The 20,832-nt window shown below is 35.4% G+C and overlaps 1 protein-coding gene across 2 annotated transcripts; it reads right to left on the bottom strand.

The window, feature by feature from the left end:
• Positions 1–8,281: 8,281 nt before the first annotated feature.
• Positions 8,282–9,716, bottom strand: LOC113286703 (putative clathrin assembly protein At4g40080). 2 transcript variants are annotated; one of them, XM_026535300.1, is made up of 2 exons: positions 9,164–9,716; positions 8,282–9,019 (listed from the first exon to the last, which is right to left on the bottom strand). In XM_026535300.1, the coding sequence occupies exons 1-2, from the start codon at positions 9,525–9,527 to the stop codon at positions 8,412–8,414; spliced, it is 972 nt and encodes a 323-aa protein (XP_026391085.1). In that variant the 5' UTR covers positions 9,528–9,716; the 3' UTR covers positions 8,282–8,411. The 2 variants fall into 2 exon arrangements, with proteins under 2 accessions (XP_026391085.1, XP_026391084.1); XM_026535299.1 differs by having other exon boundaries at positions 8,282–9,713.
• Between the last annotated feature and the right edge of the window lie 11,116 nt (positions 9,717–20,832).

Here is a 20,832-nt window from a genome sequence, read left to right as displayed (position 1 = left end):
AAGAGACTCAGATACCACCAACAACAGCAAACTTGGAGACGGATTTCCAGTCTCCTCTTGGTTTCATTCCTCAAGGTCCTGTACTTACTCTTGGTAGTGCACACATCAATTTGGATGCATTTAGGAAATCCGTGATTTATACCCCAACAAGTTCAGCATTTCATCGTTTTAAGCACCTGCAATGCCTCTGTTGCTATTTCAAGGTTATGACTCACCTGATGCTACTCAACCACCATCTCAGAGTCCATATAATGAGTTTTCACAAGATCCAACAGGCTTAGGGGATTATGTATTTGGTGGTAATCGTTAGTTTGAGAGTTTTTCTTAGTTGTTTTTGTTAGTCGTTATTTCGTGGTTTGTTTAAATCGTTAATGTAATTGCATTTTATTTGATAAATAATAATCTTCATTTAAAGTTTTCTACATAAGTTATAATTAAGAACTTAAAATTGATAAGCTAGATTAAATTGGGGGAACACTTTTAAGATTTCATAACAACTTGCATATCGGAACTTCTCTTCGTTATCACGCAGCCACTTTGCACGACATATTTGATCAATCTCCGCCAGGGTTTCACCATTTCTCATGTTTCGAGCATCTTCTCTTATCATACCAATATACTTGTTAACATTCCTGGAAATTATGGAGAACCGAGCACCCAACCCCAACGAATTCCGATTGTAGAGGTTCGTTGTTTCTTCTTCAAATTTCATTAAAACGCGTTCCCAAAACAGAATTAGGCATAATGCGCCATCAACGATCAGATGATTAGTGTAGAAAACATAATTCCTGCAGATGCATTCATCTTCCAACGTGCTAAAATTGAGTTGTTGTGCAACTCTCCAACTATTTGCTCTTCTTAATTCATTTTCCACACTAGATCGAAGTCCGACTCTTTGATTTTCGGCCGCATGTTCCTCTTCTATGAACTAAGCCATACACAAATCTTGAGCCATTGTAAAAACTAAGAAAATAAGAAGAAGGTGAGAGTTAAAATGGTAGAGGAATATGGCATTTATAGTGGGGAAAAATTATAGTCATTGGATCAGATTATACTCAGCGGTGCAAACTAAACCGGCCGGTCTTACAAAACTGATAGCGGTGCAGTAAACACCTACCGGTGTAAACTGGACCGAGCGGTCGAGCTCGATGAAAACCTGACCTGGCCTGGCTAAGTGGTAGATTTTCCACTTAGCCAGGCCATTTTTCCAGTTTTCCCCCTACATAATGGATGTTTAAATGGAAAATTCTTTGGTTTGCTACACCCATAAAAAGGGGCCTTAGAGCATCGACAATGGTGCGATCAAAACCAAAGAGGAAAGATCAAATCCAACGACCAAATATGAGTTTGGTCTGAGGTGAGACGCTACGCGAGGCGAGGATATTTAGTGGAGCGGTTATATAATGAACGCCCCACGACGAAGCGAATGTATAATCAACGCCCAACAGAAGCGGGGATATAATGAACGCCCGATATGGGGCGGAAATTATATCAACGCCGCTCAACGGGCGGAGATATAATCAACGCCTGGCTAGCGGGCGTTGATATTAGGTCCGCCCCATGGGGCGGAAGTATTAGGTTCGCCCGAAAAAGGGCGGACATATAATGTACCCTCGGTGAATTTGATCGGGCGGAGGGGTTAATCACCGTCCCATAACGGGCGTTGATATAATCTCCGCCCGTTCTACACACGCGCTCCCAACACGCGTACCCGATAGTGTAATAAAAATTTAAATTCAGCCGACTTCTCTACTTCTATGTTTCAGCTGTACAGAAAGAAGAGGCGGGGAAGAAGCGGAGAAGAAGAAGAGGAGAAGAGAAGGAGAAGAAAAGGAGAAGAAAAGGGAAGAAGGAGAAAAGAAAATTTCATTAGTCTCTGCTAATATAAGGTGAGTTTGTGTTATTTTGATGTATTTTATTTTCATTTTTTTGTTAAAATTAGGTTTTAATTTTTTGTATGGTTTAATTAGGTATGATTTTAATTAGTTTGTTTAAATTGGTTGTTAGAAAGTTGGTATGTGGGTAATTTTGAATATGTATGTATATTTGGATAAATATGAATTGGATTTTTAAAAAATTTTGATAGTATTTTTGATTATGTATATATGTTGTATGTATATTTCGGTGAAATCATAAAAATTTTAAAAATTGTTGGTAGTAATTTGTGATTTGGGTAATTTCAATATGTAAATATTGGGTAAATATGAAATTGGGTTTTTAAATTTTGAGATAGTATTTTTGTGTGATTTGGTAATTTTTAATATGTATGTTGTATGTAATATTGGGTAAATATGAAATTGGGTTTTAAAAATTTTGAGATAGTATTTTTGTGTGATTTTGGTAATTTTGAATATGTATGTTGTACGTAATATTGGGTAAATATGAAATTGGGTTTTATAAATTTTTAGATAGTATTTTAGAGTGATTTGGGTAATTTTGAATATTTATGTTGTATGTAATATTGGGTAAATATGAAATTGGGTTTTAAAAAATTTTGGATAGTATTTTAGAGTGATTTGGGTAATTCTGAATATTTATGTTGTATGTAATATTGGGTAAATATGAAATTGGGTTTTAAAATTTTTGAGATTGTATTTATAAAAAAATGGACAAAATTAGGGTATCCATGTTAATAATGAAATTGCATGTATCTTGTGTGTGCACAGATGCTAAACAAACTAACTTCGCGGTTTAGTGGTCGCGTGAAGACGAACAAGAATTCTGAAGAGGATTACAATTTAATCTCTACTGGTACAGTTAAGGAGGTTGATATTTCCCGGTTAGGGCGGTTTCCTGTACTGGAAGATGATAAACCGCACGCTAGTACAGACATTACCTTTACAGGGGAGCAGAAATTAAAGTATCAAAATCGTGGATGTCTAGCATCGGTAATTCATCACTATCAAACTATTTCACAATACTGTCCTAGAGCTAAATATATTATAGAAAAGGCGGGATGACAATATTTACTGAACATACAATGTATGGAAACCCAACATTCAATGGTTGATTATATTGTCGAGCGGTTTTGGGATACAACAAACACATTTCACTTCCCATTTGGTGAGATGGGATTCACCCCTAGATTGGGTCATGTTGATTGGACTGAGTATCGGAGATGGGACAGACATTCCATATGATTCTGGGAAGTACCAGTTTGAATATGTTCGTGAGCATATATTTCCGGATATCAAAGATGTCACGCTCAGTCCGAAAGCTCCGTCGTGTGTATCAAATTCAATTACCATTAAATATTTAAGTTTATATTTCTTATAAGACAAGTTGGTTGCGGCTGAAAATGATAACACCCTTTCTCATAGAGTAGCAATTTCCTTTTTCATGTATGTTTTGGGCCATTTTTTCTTTTCCAATGCAAAGAGCTATATTGATGCTGGATAGTTTGTTGCTTTTGAAGATCTTGATGTGGTTTCCACGTATGACTGGGGTGGTGCCGTTTTTTCTAGATTGTATGCTTCACTTCGTTTAAATGGAAGGAGACAGAAGGCACTATGCGGTCCATTCCAAATATTAGAGGTATTCTTTTAATCCACTAATTTCTTCCTTTTGTTGTTTATTTTGTCGCGAAGTTATTAAATTGACTAATTATTTTCATGGAGTAGTTTTGGGGGTATGAATACCTAGGCATATGTCGACCAGACATATCAAAGGGGAGTACAAAAACAATTTATCATGTAACTTCAAAATGGAATGTACCGAAGAATCCAAATGATATTTTCCGTTGTAGGGATTTATTGAGTAAGCTTACTGCTGAACAAGTGACATGGAGCACATGGGAATCATACAGGGAAGTTCTTGCATCTGATATGGGATGCACAGCTACGAGGCTATCAGACTCCAGATATATATTTTCTTACATGGGCATTGTGAGTTAATAACTAATTTTTATTCGATATTTGTTGCTAAAATGACAATAATTGTTTTTTTTTGGAGTGGTTTTCATGCTTATGTAGTACATATCATACTTACTTTTGTTGTCATTTCAGCATAACATGTACCTCGGAGAAAGGTGTTGGAGGCAAAATCATTTTACTTTTGCTGTTCCGGTAAAACTACACACAATTATTGGGGATATCGGTAGTATTCAAGCAGAACGCCTAAAAACAGAAGGTTTGCTGGATGCAACAGAGGTAGTGCAAGTAGTTAAAGATTATCATATGTATTTGCACTACTGGACAAAGGCAACTAACTACAACGATTATGTGACTCATCCTAATTGGGAAGCTCAAACATACGGGTTTGTCGGCGACTTGTATACGGTCCCAATTGAACACCCTGCTGAACATGTACGTATTCCTCCTCCATATCTATTATCCCACGTAAGTTAACTTTTGAATTTTTATTGTAGTTCGACATTTTATTATACATTTGTATTTATGTATTTTATTTTTTCGTGACAGCACGAAGCTTACATATTATTCCAAGAACATGTTGATTTTACTCAACAATTTCGCGATTTTACACTAAAACAAACGAAGGAGAGGATTGACGTTATTATGGCGAAAGAAGCAGAAATACAAAGGCTGAATACTATGAACATGAATTTGCAGCAACAAATGTCTTTTTTCCGTGCGCCTCACACTGGCCAACCTCCCCTTGGGTTCGGTTCGTTTTCCCAAACAATGCCACAACAAGTTTGGAGTTCTATGAGTCAAGGATCAGCTTCAACAATGTCCTCAGTCAATACCACTCCGAGAATGCAGATGCCTTTTATGCCACCACGTTCGGCACCTCCGAATACAGATAACATGAATGATTAACTTTGGATACTTTTACTGTTACATGGTTTGTCTTTATATTCTTTTGTTTTTTTCCTATTTTTGTCAACCAAGTTGATTAAATTGTCGGGTAGTTATCTTATCTTTCAGGGAGTAGTGATTTCATGTCTACTCTATCCACTATCCATTTGGGGTATGGTCATTTCAGGCTACCGACAAACACGGGATTATATAATTTTTTGGGAAGACCTTATCTTTGTGATAAGATCTCTATCTCTCACCATCTCCTTTTGGTTTTTTATTAATCCTATAAAACTGTAAAGACCGCATCACTCAAAATACATTAAAAAAACACCCCTCTCCTGCTTTAGATAGTAATGGAAAATTATGAGAACATCGGTCATTATTGCTCTTCTGCTTCTTCTTCTTCATCATCTTCTAATAGTAGTTTTTATTCCTCTGATGATGATGCAATAACAGTTATGCAAAATAACATGGCGGTTAGTATGGGAGTCCTTCTTACAAATTCAAGATGGCCTCAAACTCGTATCAGAATACCAAGAAATCGTGAAGCCGGAGCTGAACTTCTATGGAACGATTATTTTTCTCCTTACCCAAACCAACCGTCAAATGTTTTCTGGAGAAGATTCAGAATGCGTAGACAATTGTTTGACCAAATAGTGGAAGGTGTTACTAATGCAGACCGATATTTTGTTCAAAACCCCGATGCTTTAGGAGTTCTTGGATTAAACCTTCATCAAAAAGTAACAGCAGCAGTCAGAATGCTAGCTTACGGATGTGCGACAGATGCAATAGACGAGTACTTACGCATAGGAGAAACAACTGTGTTAGAAGCTACTCGGAGGTTCTGTAAGATGATTGCGTACGTGTATGGGAAATAATATTTGCGTGAACCAACTTCCGGTGATGTTGAACTGTTGCTCAGGCAAAACAAAGACCGTGGATTTCCAGGTATGCTAGGTGGTATTGATTGCATGCATTGGAAATGGGATAAATGTCCATCGGCAGAGTCAGGTGCTTACAACGCATATAATGGGAGCGAAAGTATAGTTCTGGAGGCGGTCGTGTCCTATGATCTATGGTTTTGGCACGCATTTTTTGGTATACCCGGATCTAACAATGATATTAATGTTATGAACCGTTCTTATGTTTTTCGAAGTCTTGTAACAGGAAAAGCACCACCGGTAAACTACGAGGTAAACAGACATTCGTATGATATGCCGTATTATCTAGGAGATGGCATATACCCAGAGATACCTACTATTATTATGGCCATTAAGCATCCGGTTGGTAGGAAAAAAGAAATCTTTTCAGCGATGCAAGAGGGTGCAAGAAAAGATGTATAACGTGGATTTGGTGTACTCCAACAACAGTTTGGAATCATCAAACAACCTGCAAGAATGTGGAATCCAGATGTGCTTGCCTATATCATGAAAACTTGTATTATCTTACATAATATGATAGTCGAGGATGAGCGTCTACCCGGAGACTGGCCACATGTCTATGAACAACGTAGCAACCCGGCACCGGTTAATATATTAAGATCCAATAGTGATGAGTTTTCCTGAATTAGAGCTAAGCAACGCCGATTAAGAATGCGTAACAAAGGTGCGCATATTCGCTTGCGTGATGACTTTGTCGAACACATATGGTCAGAGTATGGAAATTAAAACTTTAAAATGTTTGGGATGTCATTTTCTTTGTATTTTTAATTGTATGGGTGTATTTTTATGAATGCTGTTGATTGTAATTTTTTTGTATTTTTAATTAAGCTTAGTTGTTTCAATAACGTTTAAAGTGCATTTAATTCGACTGAAATAAACTTAAATTCCAAGAATTACATAATAATAAGGATAATTGTTAAGAAATATTAAAACATTGTTAAAGTACTAAAAACATTAAGCAGTAAATAGGAAAGTTATCCGCGATTTCAACTATTCCGCCTTTGAGTGGAATATTGGTTTCTTCTATTCTGCAATATGTCCGTCCTACGGAGTTCGAAGTACTCCTTTTGTACGGGATCCAATTTTTCAAGATCCATCATAATAATGCGAAACTCATCATCTTCCACTTCCTCGGCTTTTATTTGCCGCATATTTGGCTAGTTTAGCTGCAAACTCTGCTGCTCTTTGTTCCATCTTGAATCTTGATTGTGCTTCGTAATGATTATTGAAATTTTGTCGTTCTTTAATCAATACTCCCATCATTTCCTGCTGGACATTTGATCTCTCTCTCCCAGTTTTCTTCAATCATTTTGCTGCTTTTTTCCCCATCTGACGGAGATATGTGTTCTCTATGCCTCCCCTATCTGTATCGTTACCGGACATGGTTTGAGTTGTTGTTTGCTGTCCTTCCATAATTTCCTCGTTATTCTCACAACTTTCCAAATCGTGCGTCGTATCGAATACAAAATTCGATCGCCGATTATATTTTATGTTTTCTAAGACAATCGGGTAGCATTCTTCGTGCTTAAATCTTTTTCCATTATTGCATTCCTTGAACCGCATGTTTACTTCTTCAAGCTGTCAATGTTTTTAAAAACAATTAACTTCTTGGACATATAATTATTAGAAAATAAGTGTTCAAAAAATAAAGAAACCGTAACTTCTTTTCAGGACCCCATCCAGTATGATATTCACCTTCCACTTTCGCCTCTTTCGCCGAAAACAACGCAACATCTTTACTTATCCCATGATAACGTTTTTGCCAGGAACTCCAAGAACGCACTGGTTTATTAGGTAAATGAACTTCAATATCATCCTTGATACGATTACACAACACCACCTCTAATTGATCAGTTCCAACACCAGGATCTTGAGATATTGATAAATGAATTTTACACATCGTTACATCTTCGATTGTCGTAAAATTTGGACCGCGTGCAATTCGTGCTTCCATTGTAAGCTATTGGATGAAAATTTCCCAATTAATGTTTAGAAAAACGAAATCTTTTCTTCTTCCGTACCGAATGGAGAAATAGAAGTTTCAAACGTTGAAAAATTTACGAATGTTCGAAAATGTTCAACTGTCTGTTTTCTCAACGTTCGGATTACCAACGATAAAAATTGTGAACTCAAGCGGTGATATAACCAACGCCCGGATCAAGCGGGCATATAAGCCCCGCCTCAAGCTCAGGCGGTAATATAATCTCCGCCCAAGCACATAGGGGGTGATATAATGTACGCCTGTCTCAAGCGGGCTTATTATCAACGCCTCATTGAGGGCGTACATTATATCTTCGCCGAGCAACGGAGCGAACATTATACAACCGCTTGGTATTGAGCGGACATTATACCAACGCCTGTCGACAGGCGTACATTATATCAACGCACGACTATATTTAAGTTTGGTCTCCCAGCCGGACCAAATATGGTCCGAGATTTGGGTATGGTCGTGGATTTAATCTTTAGTCCGCTCCACTGCGTTACGACTCGGGACCAAATTTTTAGTAATAGTCGTGCACTGCAGTTGCTCTTAGAGCCCTATAATAGGTTTTTAAAAAAAAGTTAGTAACTTTTGTTCCATTTTCCTTTGTTGACTTCATTTTGTTTATTGCCTTGCCCACCAAATTAAATACAAAGTTTATACAAATTTTACAACCAACTCCAAGACCAAACAACCTCTAAAACTCACCTAATCCATCGACACCGACACTCAAATATTCAAAAACCTCAAACCGGACTGAACCCGATTGAGATCAAACCTACCAGAAGAGAACCGAAAATCGTCCAATCTCAAATCTCGTTGATCATACCTAGCTGACTCACTAGATCTACCTTTTCGACTCATCACCATCACTGATCTCCCACCATCTTTCTCTGTTCCAATCTTTTCTCTCATCAATTCATCAACCAAATCCCAAAAACCAATCCATTTATGATTCAAAAACAAGAACAGAACCTTCTCTTCACAATTCTTCAGCCTCTTCATAACACAATTGAATTCAACCGATTCACCAAAACTAAAATTACTCATTCTTTCTTTAACTTCATTCAATCTGATCACGATTCTCTTCTGAGCTGAATAAAAATCTTCACTTACTAAATTCATAACTTGGCAAACTAATTTACTCTGTTTCAAATTCAATAACTCACTTGCTTTTGAAATTTCTTCAATCAATCCAACAACAACTTCAATTTCTTTCAGTAGTTCTTCATTCAAAAGTGCACTTACCTTTTCCTTTTCATGTTCTTCATCCCCATCTCTTTTGTGCTTATCACTCTTGTAGTACAAGAAATAGTCTGAATCAGGACCCTTGAATTCTGAAGAAAGGAAGAAACCCAGAACTCTAGAAGTAAGTAACAGAGACTCAAGAATCCTAGCGTACCATCTAACCAAAGAAGACAATTCCCAAGTTTCCTGATCCGAATTATCACGAAAATTCGATAAGTTAAGGTAATTCTTACCACCATTTGATGGATATATCGAGAGCTGATCTTGAAGAATGAAAGAACCTCTTTTGATTATATTATGGATAATAATAAGACATTTGGTTGATACATACGAGTTATGAGTGTGATGTAATCGATTCATTAACGATTCGATGCAAGATGAAGCTGTGTTCCGAGAACTATGACCGAAAGAGAGTATAGAAATGATTTGATTCTCATGAGGCGGTGTGGATGATTGTTCTGATGAAGTTGCTCTGAGAATTGCAAGGTTTAATGAAGATGTATTGTTGGGTAGTTTGGAGATGATTATTTCTTTGCTTATTGTTGCTTTGTCTTTGATTATCTCAAAGAAGCCTCTCAGGTTCTTTGGTCTTCCCATGGGGATTGAGACAGAGGAAAACAGAGGGATCTAGAAACAGAGGAAAACAGAGGGATATATCTTATCTAAAAAAAATCGTTGATGAGCTAACTCAGCGAAATCGGTGGTGAAAATTGATTGACTTTCTGAAGAATCTAGATGATATTTATATGTTTCGGTGGATGATAGGATATTGGGGTTTTTAATAAAATGCCCATGTGGGAAAATGAATTTAAGAAACTGTCCACGTTTTTTTCATTATAAATTTAATGCCCATACTTTGATCTTTTCCGTCCTGTTTTATTGAAAAAACAGCTAACAGCCGTTAGTGTGCACGTGCCATTAAATCAGCTTTTACAAAGACAATTAAGCCCTCAAAATCGTTTGGCTCAGACCTACTTGACTCGGATCGTTCAAATCTGGATAAAAAACTATACCTTACATTTCTGCTCAATTCATGAAACTGAAGAGTAAAAATTACGTATGTAAATCGATTTGTATATGTTCACGAAGCCATAAAGTTCATCCTTTAATCGACAATTAAATTCATTACCATCTGTCCAGGAAAACAATGTATTAATCTCTGAATCTCATATTTGAAAAATAATTAAAAAAAATAATTCAAAGTCTTTCCACAGCGTGGTTGTGATTGTGGAGTCTAGCTGCTGTTTGTGGACTTTTCTCGAACAGCTTGGGAGCATAATACGGATAACGAAATGATGAGTTTGCTGATGATTTGGAACCCCTTTCATAGCTTAATCTCCCCTTGAAAACATGAATCCGTACACAACCCATCAACCCTAATCAATCTCGGACTTTAAAGACTTCAACATCCAAGTCATTCATCCATTAAATCATCATTCACAACCCCTTTTTCCTTGCTACTGATTTCACGACCAAATCATGACCACAATGAAATGAATTCATATGGGTTCTTCATAAAATTAATCAATTAATTGATCTGTTCACATAAACATTGAAGTGAATCCCGTAATAAGTTAAAGATAAAATACAAGGAAGGAGGCGGAGGAAGCAGAGAAAACTCGACCTCCACTCATCGTTAACCCCTTCACCTGTTTGTATCACCTTCAACACTTCCGTTTCATTTTGTATGTGAAACTCTTTATTCTTGGAGCCGTAGATTAATCAAGCGGACGGCCAAAAATGATTCTTTGATATTTTAATGTAATGGGCATTTTAGTAACTGCACCTAATAAATCTCATGAGAAATTGACAAAGTCCAAGAGGTTTTACCAAAATGGTAGGCTCTGACGGAATTGGTAACGACATGGGAATTAAATTAATTATGAAAACAACGTGGGCATTTTATGAAATGCATTTCCCCACTTGGGCATTTTATTAAGTTTCCCTAGAATATTAGCTTCTTTTTTTTCTCAATTTGACTAGACCAGTCAAACAATCCAAGCAGTCAACATGATGCTACTATAAGGTGGATAATAAAATATTGGTGGGACGTGGGCATCACCACGGTGCTATTGTGATGTCTCTTTTGACATCGATAAACATTATAAAATGATCGTTCCGGTGGAGTTTTTTCGGACAAAATAAGGGAGACAGGCGACAATGTGAGTGTCGCAGCTTTGGCCTATTGGTTTTGGTTGCACACTTTGATGCGAAGGCAGGACATATATCTGTTTATATCAAGAGCAAGCCTGTCATATGTGCATGGATAGAGCCAACTAAGGGTAGTGAAGCTATTTGCGCATCACAAGAGTTGAATGAGGTGGCTAAGAGCCTCTCACACGGGCACTGTCAAGCCATGGCTTTATTCTCAGGCTACAGAGAAAGCCACGTACTGGTACCGACACGTTATACACTTATATCTCTGGTTAATCTCCTTCGATTATCTGTAATCTAGACCATAGTAGGTCGGACCTTATGTCTAATTAATAATAGAATTTTGGGAAACCTAACTTGGGTAGTGTAACATGACTTTATCAATCGGCATTACGTTCCATAATTGGGTTCGTTATGTCATGTCTATTCTTGCTGGACAACAGCTTTGAATCCCCAACGTACTTGTGTCAAACATCTAGTACTGTATAATTAGCATTGGATGAGAACCCTATTAGTACTTCACCACCAACGGAGTCTAATAACTTAGTTGGATGAATTAGGAAGGAATAGGGTTAGGAAAAAGAAAATTTGCTATTTGGTCCTAAGCGCATATAATTATCTATAGTAGGGTCCAATAAGAATTTTCTTCTATCTGGAAGCCCAAAGTTAATTAAAACATAGAAATGATCATAATAATCTCGACTACCAAACGTGTGTGTCTACATTCTCATTATATCGAGTACATATCTGCTATACTGTTTACATAATTTGAGTACATATCTACTACACTGCTTACATCAGTTGAGTACATATCCGCTACACTGCTTGCAGGTTAAATTTCATTATTTACATAAGTTCATCACTTACTTTAGTTGCTTTTTACAATATAATTCAGCAGTACATATATGATGTACTTAAAGAAACGGGTTGCAATGAAATGTTTCACTACATATATGTAAAAATTCATATACTAGAAAAAACAGGATCTCTCTAGTGCTCCACTCCCATTGGACCACATCCTTCGAAAGCGCCAACATTCTTAACAGTAGACACATTGGACCTGTAAATGTGACCAAAATGTAACAATTAAAACACAACAACAATTTGAAAAATACAAGTAATATGACAAACATCAAAATTAATATTACCTAACGATAGATCAATTTTATTTCTGTATTCCATATATGCACTGCCAAAATCATAAGAATTAACTAACTAAAATCTATGTATAAACCAGATTCAAAAAGCAGTTTTTCAGTATTCAATATATGTGCTGTTAATTCACTATATAAAACAACTCCATGATAAAAAATAATAGAATCGAGAGAGTCTTATTTCAATATCGCATATATGTACTTATGGATGAAACAACAACAAGTGATAAAAATAAGAATAAAACATAATCAAAAGCAGTTCGTATAAGTATGCCACATATGTACTACTGATTCACGAACTAAAAAACAACTGCATGCAATGAATTTATCAAATAAATAGAATCAAGATAATCTTATTTCAGTATCGAAGATATGTACTTATGGATCAAAGAAAAACAAGTGATAAAACTAAGAATAAAATATCATCAAAAGTAGTTTGTATTAGTATGCAACATATGTACTGATGGATAATACCCCCGAAACAACAAATAAGTATGATTTTGAGAAAATAAAGAACGACAAGAAAATCAAATTGAGAGTTTCAATAAGCTAAAATCATCATAATCTAACCAAAAAATAGAATAATTACGATCAAGATTCATAAAAACAGTACGTCATATACGTACTGATGTTTAATACACAAGAAAATACTGAAACCAAACATATAAAAGCATAGTAAATACAGAAAAATCAGTACGTCATATACGTACTGATGGTTAATACACAAAACCAAAGTGAAAGAAAACCAAAAGCCAACAAAATGAAACTAAAATACCAAATCTACAAACGAAACGAACGTAAAACATGATTTTATAACTAGATCTGGACTATTTTCATCAAAAACCACCAGTACATCATATACGTACTGATGATTAATACACAAAACCAAAGATCAACAAAATGCACTACTAATGAAATGAACATAAAACATGACTATTTATCTAGATCTGAAGTATTTTTACCAAAATTGAAGTAAAAAATTAACGAAACAAGCATGAAGACCGTAAACACAAAAAAACTGAATTCAATTCCTCTTTTCGGAACCCTAAAATCTGAATTTTGAATTTTTTCCATGAAATCAAGAGTTTTGGATCTCAAATTGAGATAAAATCAAGAAGAAACTTAAAATAAAGATCAATATAGGTAAATTATGAAATACCTTTGAAGATCTTCATAGACAGAGCTTTTTACCAAAGCACAGATGAGAAAATGAAGAAGAAAAAGAATAGATCGAGAAAAAGAAGAAAAAATGGATTTGGTTACTGCTTTTATATACTTGAGGGTGTTTTCGATATTTAAAAATATTCCACACGTGTACATGACCACAAGATAAAATTTTGGATCCAATTTTGTAGTTTTCTTTTTATTATGGACCTCCACTTACTGGGCTTTAATGGGTGGATCTGCTACTAACTAAGACCACTATAATAGTACCTATTGGTAATTCCTATTGTATTTCTTTATTTTCTTTTCTATTTTCGTCAAAAGTAAAACTGTACTTATTTTATTTAGAGGAAGGATCTTAGACACTTTTATTCTCACGCTAGTTATCTCACACACTGAACTTATGAATGAAAACCAAATGCTAACGGATTTAAAGTTGATATTTTAGGGATATTTTAGGGATGTTTTTCTTGCAAAACTCTACATACCTACCAATAATGAGTACATTTAAAAACGATAAACCTTATAACTTAACGATCTTAATTTCATGGCTAAATATTCATTGATTTTCAACAGTTCATTTTGAAAATAGTAAATGATGGTAAAAGGAATATATATCCAAAATATTAGCTTTAAATCTCTTATGTCTCTATTTATATCTAATGTTGTACAAATAATGCACCCTAAATTGGTATAAATCCTAAAGACTCGCAAAAATACCCAATTTTGATAATGATTTTACCATTTTTTTTGGTCTATCAGTTTTTGTATAACATTTTTAGTATTGAAAATTGTACTTCGTCCAAAAAATAAATAAAGTTACCGGAAATGCAAGCTTATTTTGAGCTTGAACCGAGGGTCTGAAATCATTGACATAGGCGTGGTTAAAATGACCATGCTATGGCGTGATTTAAGAATGAGCTCTTTTGAGATGATCAAAGATAGAGCAAAAAGATTACTGGGAGAAGCAACTCTTTTCATTTAAAGTTGTCTACTTTTAAAACCAACAGAAGGTACATATGTTTTAGGTGATCAATTAGTTAAAGATTGCTTACTTAATACACTAGTTAAAATCAATGTAAAGTAAATGTTTGGTAGCAATTAGTACATGTACCTTTTGCTTTTCCTAGAGATAAAATCTTATAACTCATAACTTGTTCATAAAATTAACCAACCCAAACAAGGTAGAATTTTAAATTTTAGATTAATGGAGCTGAATAGTGCAAAACGAACATTATACCATGTCTTCTGCTTGTTTAAGGACACTCCGGCGAAACACCCCAAGAGGGAAATGAGGCAGTTGAGTATACGTAGTAGTCAGCTTTGTCGCCGCACAAATAACTGTTGCGCTCTGAAATCTCCATGTTTGAGTTTCCAGATAGTCCTTGCTCATCAGTTGAGCATTGAACGGAAACAGATGTCCTTGTACTCTCAGGTACAACATTATACTCAGCTTGCAGTATCGACCCATGTTCCACGTTTGCTGTAGAATCTGGCATAGACCGGCGACCGTCAAGCTTGTCTTTCAGTTCCATAACCTTAATGCATATCCACGTAATATCAGTTATAATAGTCGTATACTTACATATTACCGCAACACTTAAGTTTCATTCATATCAGTGGCTACAGCTACTAACCTCTCGATGAAGATGTTGGTTTTCCCTTACAACAACATCGTAATCCTGCTTAAGAACATTGTACAGTCGTTCAATTTTCTTTCCTTTCAGCCTAGCACGTCGATTTTGAAACCATGTCGCTACTTGACGAGGATGAACTCCTAGTTCCAGAGACAACTTCATTTTCCTTTCCGGTTCCAGCTTCACTCTGTTCTTTCTTATCTCGATAGTTCCACCAGTTAGCTGTTGTTGTTCCATCTCTATATCCTCCTGGAAACTCCTTTCCAACGCCTCCACTTGTTCATTAGTCAACTTTGTCTTCTTTCTTCTCAAATCCACCCGGTTGTTAATGATGTTTGCTTCATGCACTCCACCACCATTTTCATCCTCAAGATCACTCACAGAACTAGACCATAATTTCATCATCTCCGCTCCTACCAATCCTAATCAAACTATACGTGGTTAGAATCTACTAGCAAAATAATACTCTGAGCGTATGTATGCAATGCACACGTAGTATACACAAAAAGAAAAGAAAAACCTGGAAATGGGTGACCAGCAAAATAGTCACATTGGTAGTGAGGACCACCATTAACAAAGTGTTGCTCTTGTTCTTCTCCTCCTACTGATTTGGTACCAACTGTTGGGAAATGAATCTGGCGATTTCTAACTGCAGTTTCGCTGCAATATACATAGTTTGGGCTAGCCATTAAATATCAAAACTGATTGAAATCAAGGATATTAGGTCGGGTTGGGTGCTGCCTAATTAAAACCTAGTTAAGCAACTCTGTTTAATCGAAACTACCTGATCTATCCATCTATATATATACTACTACGGGTACGGCTACGGCTATGTATCTGTTACTTTTACTAGTATTATTTAGTACTTGAGAGAAAATGGTAGGCTTATACGCTCTAGTTAGCTAGTTTGCAATTGCCTAATGCATGCTATGCTTCTACCACTTTTTATAGAAGTGAATCTGTGTACAGTGCGGGTATTAAAAAAGATCTATTCCATTAAAGAAAACGACAGATTTGCAAACGAAAGTGACAGTACAGTATGTAGTATGAATAATGAACGGGCCAGAAAAAACAACAAACAGATTAATTTGACGGATGGAGATGCATAATTTTATCTTTTAACCTAACTCCAAGTCTCCAACAGGAAAACACAATCCAAATTTGGTGATTTTTTTTTTGTTCATTTTGAAAAATGGTAATGGGTTAAAAATGAAAGAGACCAATAATTTTCAAATATTTTTTTTTTGTAAGACTTCAAACAAAATTTGAAAGAAGTTTAAAATGCATTGATGATAGAAAACAAGAATTTACAACTAATGAAAATTGGCCTGTAGCATTGCAATCCATTCCAATCCAAAGAATAAAATTTCCACGACTATTGCTTGGGCGGGCATCAATTCGTTCATGATCTCTGGAATTGGTACCCACCCTAACAATTCTTGTAAAAAAAGCTTACAAAGTTGTAAAAAAAGCTTACAAAGTTGTGCTAGGAATGGCAAAGTGTTTGTATATATTTTGAGAAGTTGTTTTCTTAACTTGAAAACTCAGATTTTTTAGTTTTGGCGAATTTTTTTTATAATAACTTCTGGAAATACAAACAAAAAAATGTTACCTCGTCCTCTTTGGAAGCAAAAAGTCTTTGCCTCCGATTTCTGAAGTTAATTTTTGCGACCTTTTGCTTCCGATTTCTGAAGTTAATTTTTGCTTGTGAAAAAATCGAAAATCAAAAGTTAGTTTTGGCGACACATCCATACCAACTTCTAGAAGCAAATAATATAATTCTAGGAAGCAAAATCTTTTTGCCTGTGAGATTAACATCAGCATTTTGAATTCAAACATACCATGACTTCTTGTTTTTTTACTACTACTATTTGAGATCATAATTAAAATTTACTTTCTTTATTAGGTTAAAATACAGCAACGTGCAAGTAGTATTTTTGGATTGCAGTTGCATTTCTCATTGATTTGGTCCCTAGATTTTGCTATGCTTTTGGCAGAAGCAGCAGCTGTACTATTTCGTCTATATTTATTACATCACTTTCTTTATGCACCCCACTCGATCCGTATGCATTGGTTTTACTCTTTACCGACTTATGACATTTCTTGAACTTTCTGTTAGTCATATCACCTAAATTCATGGCCGTCTTGAACCATTATCAATGTTTCCCATCGATAAGTTAAGATATCATCATCCATTTCAACGATCGACAGTGAAATCATTATCCAACCATTTTTACGCACATTGCCATGGAAAAGGCATCTAATATTTTAACCCTATTTGTATAAAAAATTTAAATTTACTTTGTCCCAAATTCGATAACTCACTTGCTTCAGAAATTTCTACTATTAATCCAACTACGATTTCATTTTCTTTCAGTAATTCTTCATCAAAAATGCACTTGATAAGAATGATATTTTTTTTTTAATCAGATAAGAATGATGTTTTGAATTAGGTTCAGTACTATGAGAAGTGAGAACCAAAGCTATCGGCTAGGAAAAATATATAGATGACATGTATAGTTGCCTAGTAAAGGAAGATGCAAGATCGGCCAAGAGAGAATTCTGAGCAAAATTATGTAGGGGAGACCGGAGAGTGATATGACCCATTCCTTTCTGTTTATTTTCTCACTGGATTTTATTATTCAGGAATACACATGATGAACCTTTTTCAGACAGCTGTTTACATATGGAACTGAAAGTACTAGTTTAAATCCTGTAACTCTTAGATTTTTCCTTGAAATTTTTTGCGGGACAATTCTGGGTAAACCTAAAATTGTTGTTATCAATGCATGACTCAGGTAGGTTTAAGCACAAAGTCTAACCTAGGGTATTCTGTAAAGTAGCCTTGAATATAGACCTAATGCAAAAACTTAGTATAAGTACGGCCTCAAACTTAGCAGGAAAGACTTCCCAGGTCCCAGGCCCAATAAATGTAACATCGTTAACATGCTAATTACTAAACTAATAGCGTGTTTGGATACAAATCTATTTCTGACTTCTGCTTCTCAAAAAACAGAAGACAGAAGCAAAATTGTAAATATCGTTTCACAAAAAATTGATTTTTCTGCTTTTAGAAGTCGTTTTGAAATATTATTACCAAACTGACTTCTGACTTTTGACTTCTAGAAGTCGAAAAGCAACTTCTGAATATGCATCCAAACACGCTGTAAGGGCACTAAGCAAAAGACGAAAATAATTTTTCTGAGCAACGCCTGTTCATTCAACAACACAACTGCAAGTGGGAAAAACACATCTACTCATTCAAGTCTATTCTCCCGCCGGTTTCAGCAATAATTTCCTAGAATGAGATAGAATGAGATATATTGTAGGATTTGGTAATTTTTTTGAGTGAGGGGCCTTAAAGGAATGCCTAGTAATATTATGCTAAATTTGGGTGCGGCTGGACGGCTGTTGCCATGGTAAGCCAAGCCCTATTTGCGCCAATGCCTTAACCACTGACCAAATGACTATTTCATCTTTGCTCTACATCATTTGGGAAATGAACTGCAAGAGATCGAAGTCCATGTATTCTCACGATCACGAGCATCTATGTTACTCTCAGCTTGCACTAGCGACCCATGTTCCATTATGCCATAGAAGCTTGCATGGACTGCGATCTTCAAGCTTGTCTCTCAGTCCCATAATTAACCTCAGTGTGAATTATGTGTTGTTAAACATCAAATAAATTAAAATTCATTCTATACCCGAGCAAATGAAATGAAATCGAGAATGATTTCATACTTATTTTATGATTGAGTATTAACTGGAAAAAAAAACGGGTTAACCAGATTGGTTTACACAATACACATGTAAAAATCGTTTCCTGACATTGCACAGCAGGAATCGGTTTATAAGAATGCTCATGTAATCCGATTTTAACAAAAAAAAAGATACAGAAAAATTGAGAACAACAATTAGTTTACTCGACACACATATAAAATTCGATTCTAATATTATACATCAACAATCAGTTTTATAAGTGCTAATGTAATCCGATTCTGGTTCAAATTTCTCGAACCTGAAAACATATCAAGGACAATCGGTCTTTGTGGGCATGAATATAAACCGTTTCTATTTGCAATCGGATCACATATACATTAAAGTTAACCGATTCTGATAAACCAGGAAAAATTTGATTTGAAAATTTTCAATTTTGAGCAATTTTATGTTACTAAAACCTAGTTTATAGGATTTGGTTGAGACGAAAAGAAGAAGAATCAGTTGAAGTGGAGATGGAAATGAATTTGATTTAGATTTTAGTTTTAAATTTTATGATTTTAGTTTTCTGATTTTGATTTTGATTTTAGTTTTTAAATTTTATATTTTAGTTTTATGATTTTGATTTTAGTTTTTAATTTTATGATTAAGATTTGATGGAGACAAATTAGTAGTATTAATATTTGATAGAAGGTAAAATGGTAGTTTGATCAAACTTAGACACCCCTTATCAATCTTTATGGGGTGGATGAAAAATTCCATAGGTCCCACTTAAGTGTTATAGGCCCCAATTTAGCCAGACAATTTAAGGAGTTTGGATGTAGTATAGGGACCTCTAATTTAGGGCATAAAAAAACTAAAAGCATGAATAATTCCAGAAATGTGATGATAAATATCGAGGTAGTATTAAGTCTTCCTTTCATTATTGCCTCCACTATAAGTTCAGAATCTAGCACGAAGTATGCTCCAGCTTTAGATATGAAACATAGAGAATACTTAAGTTGGCACTAATAGTAGGTGCATAGATTTTTTATTTTCTTAATAGGAAAAGAAAATAAATTGAACGAAATTAATGAACTACATTGTTCAGGTCTTGTTCCAAGACAGGTACGTAGAAAATGGTAAATGTATAATTTGCACTGTTCTAAAACCCAAATATATGTCTAATGCAAAATCATTAAGATTTTGAGTACTTCATTCCCCAGATTGTATCTTCGAAAAAGGTACAACGACAATGATGGATGCATATCTATCTGGTCTATAAAGGTTGTGAACAGTTTTCAAAACCAAAAAAATCAAATGAAACACTTCGCGAATACGTGCTTTCAGATATACCACAAAAGTTTCCTAGAAATGAAAAATTGCAGGTATGTAAGTGATTGAATCATGATTCTTTCTCATTTTTAATCTTTATAAAAGAAAAATCAATTTATGAAACCTTGGTTCTCTCATACCAGTAAAAGAGAAATGAAACGTTCACATTCACATTCACAGTAAAGAACATGAATACCGAATTTCTCTATCATGTAGGTGATAGTGAGATGCAAGGTTTCGATGCCATTTGGGTGCTATGTTGTAAAAGGCGAGCGCCTTTGGCAGTTAGGCGCCAAAGGCGTCTTAAGTCGAGGAATCAAATTTTTCACTACTTTGCGCAGTAGCGCCTTAGGCGAGCGATTAAGGCGCTAGATTAAGCTCCAAAGGCACCATCTATCATCATCATCATCTCTTCCTCCATTCTTCTTCAACCTATCGACACAAGTAAGGAAAGATTCACGTCTACCTTTGTGGCTGGCATACTTGCCGTACATTCCCAACAATTTTTTTCCGAAAAGTCCAATTCTCCTCATGCGCTGGCTAACAATTTTTTTCCGAAAAGTCCAATTCTCCTCATGCGCTGGCTTGTATTATCAAAGCATGAACCTTCTCTTGGGTCAGGGCTTTTAACGCTGAGCTTGAGTTTCCTTTTAGCAGCTGGATGCCCAATTGGGATAATTTATTTATATGGCAGCCACCTTGAATTTGGTTGCTTACAATCGGTCTCTAATGCTTTTCCAGGTTTAGAACCAAAATGTAATT

Source organism: Papaver somniferum, chromosome 6 (assembly GCF_003573695.1).
Source record: "Papaver somniferum cultivar HN1 chromosome 6, ASM357369v1, whole genome shotgun sequence".
Taxonomy (NCBI): domain Eukaryota; kingdom Viridiplantae; phylum Streptophyta; class Magnoliopsida; order Ranunculales; family Papaveraceae; genus Papaver; species Papaver somniferum.
This window is presented reverse-complemented; position numbering and strand designations above follow the sequence as displayed.